At 39.6% G+C, this 10,359-nt stretch overlaps 1 protein-coding gene across 1 annotated transcript; it reads left to right on the plus strand.

Annotated features, from left to right (window-relative positions):
- The first annotated feature begins 271 nt into the window (after positions 1 to 271).
- On the plus strand, positions 272 to 9,787 carry shc3 (SHC (Src homology 2 domain containing) transforming protein 3). The gene is made up of 14 exons (XM_029516060.1): positions 272 to 614; positions 669 to 916; positions 3,120 to 3,190; positions 4,777 to 4,840; positions 6,193 to 6,312; positions 6,791 to 6,844; positions 7,059 to 7,110; positions 7,204 to 7,333; positions 7,427 to 7,580; positions 7,723 to 7,816; positions 7,930 to 8,060; positions 8,094 to 8,121; positions 9,196 to 9,521; positions 9,659 to 9,787. The coding sequence occupies exons 1-14, from the start codon at positions 272 to 274 to the stop codon at positions 9,785 to 9,787; spliced, it is 1,944 nt and encodes a 647-aa protein (XP_029371920.1).
- Positions 9,788 to 10,359: the final 572 nt, after the last annotated feature.

The raw sequence follows: 10,359 nt of genomic DNA on the forward strand, positions 1-10,359 counted from the left end.
GGATTGAAGCTCTGGATTTTATTGAGAGCAGATTGGACTTTGGCGACAGCAGCAGCAGCCCAACACAACCACCACTGTAACCTCAGTAGAGAAAATTACTGTCAGGTGGCCTGTGATTGCTAAAAGGCGTTTGCTGACCGTACTGCTGCTGCTATGTTAGAGGAGAGGGTAATCAGCACGGCTCAGCCACGTCTGCCAGCACACTTGTGAAAGAGGCAGGCTGTGCATGTCGGTTGGTGGAGAGAGGGGAGAGAGCAAGAGAGAGAAGGGCATGCTTCACCGTACCAAATACAACCGCTTCAGGAATGAGTCAGTAACATCCGTCGATGAGCTTCTCCACGGCCTGTCCATGAACCCCAAGGTCTCGGCCACCCCCCAGTCTGCAGCCGAGACATCTTACACACCCCCGACTGAGGTTCAGACCTCCTTGACCACCACTGCTTCCAGCACCCCAACCAGTCATGGCTCTGACCACCTGGAAGATGGAGGCACAACCCTCTGTACCCTCATCAACAAGGTGTCCAACCTGAAATTTAGCAACTCGGGCAGCTTGCTGGGCATCAAGGGTCTGCCCTCAGCTGTCAAGGACCTGGCTGTGTCTAAGCTGCAGGGGGGTGGGGGATCGGGCTCGGGCAGCTTCAGTGGCCCGAGCCCCAGCACGGCGACAGCAGCAGCAACAGCGGCAGCAGCCTCTGGTGTGGGTGGCTCTCTGTGTAGCTCAGTCTCCCATTCAACCCCCTGCTCACAACTGGAGACAGTTATCAGCATGAGCAAGAAGAGTAGGCTGGATGATCTCCAGCCCGGTGGAGAGGACTGGAATGGTGGTGGAGGTGGTGGACTGTTGAGCAAACCCTCCAGAGGATGGCTTCATTCAAGTGAGAAGATCTCTGGTCCAGGAGTGACATACATTGTGAAGGTTAGCGGTCTCTAATCCTCCCATTCTCTCCTTTTGTGTTTTTGTCCTTTCCTTTTCTGCTCTTTACCCATTGTCTCTTATGTTTCAGTAACTCAAGATACCTGCGAGTTTAACATAAAGAGGACATAATATAGTTTTACTTGCACATCACAACATGCCCTTGAGTGGGTGTATGTAGGTTGGCTACAGCAGGGCTGAGCAAAGAGAAAGCGACTAGAAAACAGACATTGAATAATTCAGAAAATAGAGAAGGTCAGCATTGGGGAAAACTAAATGAAAAAGCTGTGATGGTAAAATAAAAATAATCAGTGCCATTTGGAGTTTGCTGTTAATACTTAATACTGTAATACTTACACAATATTTTGGTCTTGTGTATGTGCCCCCCCAGCGTATTGTAACCATGGTGATGCGTTATTTCTGTACATTGTGCATCTGTATGAGCTTTATGGCTGTTTCACTCTGCGATAAAGAAATGATAGAAGAGGAAAGAAGACACAGTACATGGTTGGCTTGTCACATCTGTATCTCACGTTAACACTGTTCAGCCACCAAACATTATTTCAAGCAGTATTAAAGTACGCACAACTACGAGAGCTGTGAATGTCATCATGCTGGCAATGAGTCACTAGGATGAGGACTGATGATGCCGAGCCCTGGCTCTTCAATGTGGGAAGTGAATGAAGAAAATGGAGCAAACCATATTCACTGAAAACACAAAGCGTCTGGAAATGAAACATTTGCTCAAGGTGTAATCTTTCTGCCTTTCTTTTAATTATACAGCAGATGAAACAATTCAGTTTTGGAAGGCCAAATCAACATACTAAGCAGCAATGCCACAACGTTTTATATTCCAAATCAAATTACACAGTATGATTGGCATCATATGATTTGTTTTACAACTTGCCCAAACAAAGTCCACAGTATCTGAGACCAATGTGACATTCCATTAATCACATTAAGGCCAAGAGTGCTTATTTGTCTGGTCAATGCCACTGAAAGCATCCATACTGTGAGAGGGGACATGGGTCCAGTCTGTGCTGCCCCACCCCCTGCCTAGCCTATGTTTTGAGTCCTGTGTGTATTGAGATCAAAGTGATGTTCAGCTCACAGCACTTTTAATTAGCATCATGTGGTCACTCCTCTCACATCATGTGCAATTACTCTAACAGGACATTGATTGACAGTGACACTGTTTACACTTACCCTTTTAGCCTGTGTATGCAATATGTGGTAATATTTTTCTTAATGTAAGTTTCTAACATAATTCATTCGTTTTTGATCATGGCGTATGTGATAGGATGTTTTTTATTAAGAGTGGTAAACACTAACTTGATCTTCCGTTTGGTGATGTGCAAGTACTGTGTAGTTCATTTTTCGAACTTCTTTTATGCTGCAAAAAGATGTCAGCTGTATTTGAAAGTTATAGCAAAAGTGAACGAAAGCAGGAATCATATGACGACATTGACTTGACTGCTAAAACACAAGTTAACTGAAAGATGCCACAGTAATATGGGGAACTCCATATTTGGCACTGATATTAAAAATATTGACTTCAGCTTCTTTGATCATACTAAAAACCAAGAGAAGTTGAATCAAGGGGAACTGGACTTGATTGCAGACACTTGGGAGGATGTTTCACCTCTCATCCAAGAGGATTGTTCAGTTCAGGAGAATTTGAGAGGCCACTTGGATGACGGGTGAAATCTCTCCAAGTGTCTAAAATCAAGTCCAGTTGCCCTTGATTCAACTTTTCTTGGACAATCATGACCTGAACGAGTATCTTTGCAGACCCCAGAGCCCCAGATAGAGTGGAATATTGGAATAACCTGTTCTTTTAATGGATGTATTGTAATTATGTCCTGCACTTTGTTGTCCATTATTCTCCATATGATTAAGCATTAGTTAATACCCATTCCATTACTCTATTTCATTTGGCATTTTTACTGATTAAGTGTTTTAGACTCTTGTCAAGGTACAGAACTAGACTGTGTATGATGAATAATTTCTAATGTCAGCACTTAAACATCATAGCATAGCAAAAGGTTTTATTAAGTGCAGTGCACTAGATTGTCTTTACGAGTTTAAAGTTAATCAAGCATGTGTTTCTGTACATTATAATGTGCTAATCATGAAAATATTAATATTGCCTTCAACACGATACTGAATACTTATTTCACACAGGTTTCCTATTCTTACTTTCCAGTATCTGGGCTGTCTAGAAGTTCTCCGGTCTATGAGATCCTTGGATTTCACCACAAGGTCACAAATTACAAGGTATAACACTAACAGTTTTCTAACTTGTCACTGTTATGAATTAAAGGAAAAACCAACAAAAACTGTCTTAGAAAGGCTGTCATATTCCAGATGACAGATGTTCCATCCTGACGAAATGCACAGCTTACGCTAATGCTTGTCAGCAAGAAAGATTTAGTGCAGCATACATACAATGTCAGGTGAATCACTGACAGTTACTCAGTAGATTGTAATGAGAAAAGAAGTTGAAGCCAGAGAAGAAAAAAGAAAATTTGACATGACCTAATCTTATTGTAGAAAAAGAAACTACCACTGAAACGATGTCTGTTTTCAAAGACATTAATTAGAATTTATACATATATACATGTAGTTAATAGTCAATTATGGTCCTACCTTAGCATAATATGTACTACATCAGAAAATATTTAGCCAGCCTGTCTGCATGGGCTTTTCTACAGCTCCATGTGTATCTTTAAAATCATTGACCAATGTGCAGTGAGGCAAAGGCCAATAGTGAATCGGTTTGTGTCATGTCTACTTTTCTGCTTGACTTCCTGAAATCAGTTCAGTGTTAATGTTAGCTAGCAAGGCTGCAGCAATGGCGAACCTTCTCCCCCTCCCCCTCTTTTTCTCTCTGTGTATGTGTTTTTCATTCAGTGTAATAAAGATAGAGATATAGAAAAAGATAGAGAGAAATCTGTCTCTCACCATTGCTATTGTTAGATTTCTCCTCTTATAAAAGAACCCACTGCCCTGCATGATTTATCCATGTAGAAAGAATACAGGGACGAACATTTGTCACCAACCAACGTTCACTTTATCTCAGAATTTGACTTTTTGCATCAAATCAACTTCAACTTCAAGCGCTGTTTGATCCATGAATTGTTTTCTTCCACAATGAAAATGATGGGCCAGTGATGTAGATAAAACAGATCACCGATCTTTAAGACAATTTTAGATTTCATAGATGACAGATAAAGGAAATAGCGTCTACTACCTCATGTACCCTGAAATAAAATTTTGATCACTGAAAATTGGATCACTGTCAAACTGTCAATACTGAGTTGATCACTGGGCAGGGAAATCACTAGATGTTAGTGAAGGTAGATTGTAGGTCAACACTTTTGTGTGTAGTAAAATATCTCAAAATCTGCTTGATGGATTACTTTTAATTTTGTTTTGGTAATGGTCTTCATAAGATGAATCCTAAATGGTTTTTAGTGATCCTTGTCTTTCATTCAATTTCTACCATTAGGTCTTTAATTTGCGCAATACCTGTTTTATGATCAAAAATTGCAAAAACTAATGGTATTTTCATTGCCCTCAAGAGTACTATGTGTTAAGTGCCAATCAGCTCATTTCATGATGTTAAAGTAACATAGTGGGCATGATAAACATTTATAACATCAGAATGTTTACACTGCCATTGTGAACACTTTAACATGCATGGGCTCTCACTAACCCTAGTCGTGTTCTTTCCAAGACAACAAAATGCATTTCTTCACTAAGTATATAACACAGTTTAACCTTCATGCCAAAATATCAATGATTCAGTGCCTGTCTGTGGTCACCATCTTGGCTTCATCATCCTCTCTTCTTCCCTCTAGGGAAGCCATCAGCCTGGTGTGTGAGGCTGTTCCGGGGACCAAAGGAGCTCTGCGGAAGAGAAAGGTACATGAATGGACGAAGAGGGAGTAAGAGAAGGAGGGATATAGACACAGGGCACACTGGAAGAGCTGAGAAAATGTATGTTAGTGAAATGTACAGTAGATATAAAAAGAGGAAACAGCATTCGATATTCATTTATCCCCCTAGATTCTATATATAGCATCGTCTCAGTAAGTTTTTTCTTTATCTCATCCATGCTTAATGTTAAAAGCAAGAGAAAACAGACAGATAGAGAAAAGAAGATATGATGTGAGTGAGCTTGTACTTTGAGAGGAGAGAGGGTTAGGGGAAGGGAGAGGGATGAAGAGGTATGGGACTGTATGCGCGTGGGTGTAGCTCCAGCCCACGATGCATTGCACACCGTGCACAGTGCTTAGTGACTCATGTAGTGCACAATATCTATGATCAGGGGGCTGAGCTAATGTGTGTGCATGAGTGCATGCTTGTGTGAGTGTCTGTCTTCTGTGTGCATGTGCTTGGACATGGTGTGTGTCCACAGCGTGTGAGGAGACTGTCTTAATGTGGGGTGTGAAATGAAGCATTACTCTGCTCTCTAGAGCTTGTTCAAATGTCAGGGAAGAGTATATAACACAAAATCAGTGCTGACTAGTTTCTCTCTCAGAATAGATATAAGGGATAAGATAATGTCATTTTGGCAAATACACACTGGTGACATCAGCTTGATACTGAGATTTCTGAATGGCTTTGACTTTTTGCCTTTGCCTCTTCATTAAAATCCCCATTCACAACATAATTTGAAGTAACTGAATCTCAGTGTACATTATTAGATTAAATTTGTGTAGCCCAATCTTCAGCCAATGCAACTGCAAACTGCACAAAATACTTAATGAATATTCATTTATTAACACTGAAATGATGATTTAATGAGCAATTCTCCTTAAAGGTAGAGTTTGCCATTTTGGGAAACTGACTAATTCTTTCATATTCAGACAAGAAGATAAAGACTACAGCCAGTGTTGGTCATCTTATTTTGGCATAAAGAAAATAAAACTGAGGGGTACAGCTAGCCTCGTTCATTCCAAAATTAATAAAACTATGACTAAAATTTAGATTTGGATTTAGATGTTAATTAGATAATAAATTAGGTGGATTTTGGTAACTTTGTACATAATCATGTTAGCTGTTTCTGCCTGTTTCGAGTCCTTATGCTAAGTTAACTGGTTCCTAGCTGAAGCTTTATATTATAATCTCATTCATAATGCTATAAAGTGCTATTCATGTTTTTATTTAGCCCCTGAATAATAAAAAAAGGAAAAATATTATTATCATGATAATCATATATACTGTATTTTGGTTAAAAATTAGTTTTATGTGTGTCTGTCTGATCCTTTCAGCCACCATCCAAAGCGCTCTCCAGTATTCTGGGCAAGAGTAACTTGCAGTTCGCTGGCATGTCCATCAATCTAAATATCTCCACTAGTAGCCTCAACCTGATGACCCCTGACTGCAAACAGGTGAGTTGACAAGCTTTATTAACACATAAAATTATAAATCTTAATTATACTATTTTTATTTCAAATTAAAGGGTATTAAAAAGGCATAATTGTGCTAGAGTGTCTGTCATAATCATCTCAGGAGTGACGGTAATATATTTTGCACTCAACCCCAATGCCTTTCTTGATACTAACAGCAGATGGCGCAAAAGCAACAAAACAAACCAAATCACTTAATGCCAAGCATAGTCATAACATTTTTTTGGTATTATTTTAGAATAAATAAAAGAAAGACCTCTTACCTTTAAATGCATGGCAATTCCAAAAAAATAAAAAATAAAAAATTTAGAAATCCGTAATGAATACGTGAAACATAGCTTATTGACCTTGTTTTGATATATAACTTTTATTAGTAGCAGTAGTAGTAGAATTATTAGTAGTATCAGTAAAGCAGCATGTTTCAGATAATTCATGTACTGCGTGATTTTACTCCTGACAGATCATAGCCAATCATCATATGCAGTCCATCTCCTTTGCATCTGGTGGAGACCCTGTAAGTAACTCCTTGGCCTGGGATTGTAATTGCACTTAAACATTTTCTTTTTTCGAGTATTCAATTTATATTTTAGATTTTTTAAAAACATGAAACACATTTCAAACTTTTCATGTTAGTATGGTTATGGTGTTAAATATGGTATTTTATGGTTGTTTGGTGTATTGGAAGTTTTTCCAACTGTTGTAGAAGGTGTGTCTTTTTATCTTTTTAGGACACAACAGATTATGTTGCCTATGTAGCAAAGGACCCTGTGAACAGACGAGGTAATCCTTCAGTCCACAAATACTCTGTAGATTGTCCCATATTTCACATGCAATATGTGGTTCATCAAAATGTGTTGCTATGACACTCATCAGCATGTCACATCCTGGAGTGCTCTGATGGTCTGGCCCAAGATGTCATCAGTACCATCGGCCAGGCATTTGACCTTCGCTTCCAGCAGTATTTGCAATGTCCCGCAAGCAAGAGTTCCTCCACACATGACAGGTGAGGTGTTCAGGATGCATGCAATAGATAACACACTGATGAGCATTGAGCTTCATGGTGAAACCATGGTTTGTTTGTTTTTTATTTTACTAGGGTATTAAACATGGAGGAGGTTCCATGGACAGAAGAAGAGGAAGAGGCAGCAGAGCATCCTTACTATAACAATATCCCTGGCAAAATGCCACCGCCTGGAGGATTCATTGACACCCGGTTGACCAATCAGAATGCAGCGCCTGATGGATGCCAGGTACAACCACAGTTATAGCTGCAGTTTTTGTTACTCTGCCTAGAGTAATTTGCATACTGTTGCATTTCAGTATATATTTTTCTTATTTCAGAAATATTTCATGTATAGCATAAATGTGTACTGTGTGTCTGTATGTCATCAGATGGGCCCTGGCTCAGTAGATCAGACATATTACCAAGGGCGGCACTGTGGAGAAAACTGGGGAGATGAAAGAAAACCCATATTCATACAGCAGGGTAAGAAAATCTATGCTTCCCTCTACTTGAATATGAACAGCATGTTTAATTTTGCTAAATTTTATCAGATCGTCACACTGACACTGACACAACTCCCCCCCCCAAACGTCTAGGTTCATTTGAAATAAGCAGTGTGCCTGACAGCAAAGGCCAGGCACCAAAAACAGCAGAGATGCCCACGTATGTGAACACCCAGCAGATTGATGCCCAGGTACTTGCAGCACTCCAGGCAGAGGCAGAAAATGTGACAAAAGGCATGGCAGCTGCAGCCAAAGAGAGCCCACAGAAGGATCTGTTTGACATGAGTGAGTCATGGTTGGCATGTTTTGAACTTTTGCTTTCTGTTGTATTGCTGCTTTGAATAATGGATTTGGAAGTGCTTCCTTATTTTCACTATGGCAAACATGTTTTGAGGTGCAGTAAATTTAAAACACACCTGCTGAAACATTGTAAAGTATCTGAACCGTATCAGGGTTGGCTTCAGAATACCATTATTAGATCACTTCTAATGAGAGTTTTTAATTATAGGGGTTTCATAACTTATGTTTCCCAGTGACTTTAGTGTGGCATTATAATAATACCATGTCAGTATGAAGACAATTGAAAGACGATGTTAATGTCTGTGTACAGCTTTCCCCTTTGTTCCTTCAAACTTCTACCTTAGCGCCGCTATTATTATACATGAAAGATTACTTGCATAAAGATGTGTGTACTACAGTATTTATGAAGAATCCATGATACAAATTACATGTGAGCTGTTAGCTACACAGTGAAAGCATTTGTTATATGAAAATTAGGTTTCTGTGCTCCTGTTCCTGCAAGAAATTCATTGATCAGTGGAATTTAAAGCAGATCATTGTTTAATACAATCAAGAAAACAATGTTAATGGATTCTTAAAGCCATAAATAAGCTATGCTTTATAGTATTGTCAAAGGTAAACAATTTTTGTTTTTCAATTTATCTTTCAAAAACATTCTCTGTATTCTTGAGGTCACCAACTGTGCGAAATTTTTATAAAAAATATCTTTTTGGGACATTTTTGAAATATGTATGTTTATTTTCTAGTGTTTTACTTCTTCCCTGCTTAATGCTGGCGTCTCCTCAAATCATTACCAAGCAGTGGAATAGTGTGAACCATTGACAGTAATGCCTTTCATTTGCAAAAGTGGGATCCACTCTAAGATTATTTTACAGCACAATGTAGTGGTTGGAAAAGCCACACTGGCCCAGTACACTGACAATTCAATTACAATCTTTTTACCATAATGAATAACTTACCATACATTATGAATCTTCTCAAATGTTTAGTTAAAAGCTGTGCCTGTGATATCCTTCATATCCTAATTAATTGTTTTGGCATTGCCCTCACCTACACCAGAGCCTTTTGAGGATGCTATTCAATCTCAGTCGCATCCGCCATCCCAGTCTCAAACCCAGTCCCAGATGTCAGGTCTTCACAAGGCAGCATCCGTGGACAGCTCAAGCCCCCTTCTTGTGCGCTCACTGGCCTTCCGGGCACAGGAGGAACTGGAGGGCCAGACTTGGTACCATGGCAAAATGAGCCGCCGTGATGCTGAAAAATTACTGAAGGAAGATGGGGACTTTCTCGTCCGCAAGAGCACGACCAACCCAGGGTCCTATGTCCTAACGGGCATGCACAAAGGACTTGCCAAGCATCTGCTGCTAGTGGACCCCGAGGGCACGGTGAGATGGGGATAGATGTGTAAAGTGTTTTTCTAAAGAGATACCATAGATTGATACTTATGCAGCGAGGGTGTCAGCGAGTACATATTCATAAAGTGTGCAACAATAAGACAAATTTTCTCTTTCTCTTCTCAAAGGTACGGACAAAAGATCATATATTTGACAGCATTAGCCACCTTATTGGCCATCACCGTGACAACAATCTGCCGATTGTGTCAGCCGGGAGTGAACTGTGTCTCCTGCAGCCTGTTGGAAGGAAACAGTGATGCATTCATTGTGTGATGGGAAATTGGAAGCTCTGAAGAGTCACTCCCACCAACCTGAAACTTGAAGACGATACATGAGGAGAAGATTGCTAAAGGCTTTCTACGCTGACAGTGTTTTTGGGAAAATTGGTTACTTTGCTGGAGTCACCGGAAGACACAAGATTTGTTTAAGATAAAAAAAATTTATAGAACTGTTATTATTTTGTTGTGATGACTGAAATGCTATATTTTTGAGAAGACATAGGTGCATTTGGACATATGATCTTGATTTGGTGTTTTAAGACTAAAAAAAGAAGACAGTTCTTGTAGTTTAGATTAAGTGCAAATCAAACCTCAAAGAGGTGTAAACAAGTATTTTAGAATAAAAACCTGAAATTTTAGTTTTGTCTGTCAAGCACAACCACATTTCTACAGGAACCGTTGGCTAAGAGGACGGAAATAAAAACAGATGGACGATTGGACGACAAATGCTGTTTATAATGAATTGCTTTAGGAAAAAATGTTGTTTAATATTACCAATAGCGTGACAGCTCACTCAGTTAGTCACTATAGGAAATCTGCTTTTATTGGGG

This window comes from Echeneis naucrates, chromosome 12 (assembly GCF_900963305.1).
Source record: "Echeneis naucrates chromosome 12, fEcheNa1.1, whole genome shotgun sequence".
Lineage (NCBI taxonomy): Eukaryota > Metazoa > Chordata > Actinopteri > Carangiformes > Echeneidae > Echeneis > Echeneis naucrates.

Excerpts from the sequence above, each read along its gene's own strand:
- shc3 (XM_029516060.1), top strand. The coding sequence starts at position 272 with ATGCTTCACCGTACCAAATACAACCGCTTCAGGAATGAGTCAGTAACA. Across the intron at positions 917-3,119 it reads GAGTGACATACATTGTGAAG|TATCTGGGCTGTCTAGAAGT; the intron begins GTTAGCGGTCTC and ends CTTACTTTCCAG. Across the intron at positions 4,841-6,192 it reads GAGCTCTGCGGAAGAGAAAG|CCACCATCCAAAGCGCTCTC; the intron begins GTACATGAATGG and ends TGATCCTTTCAG.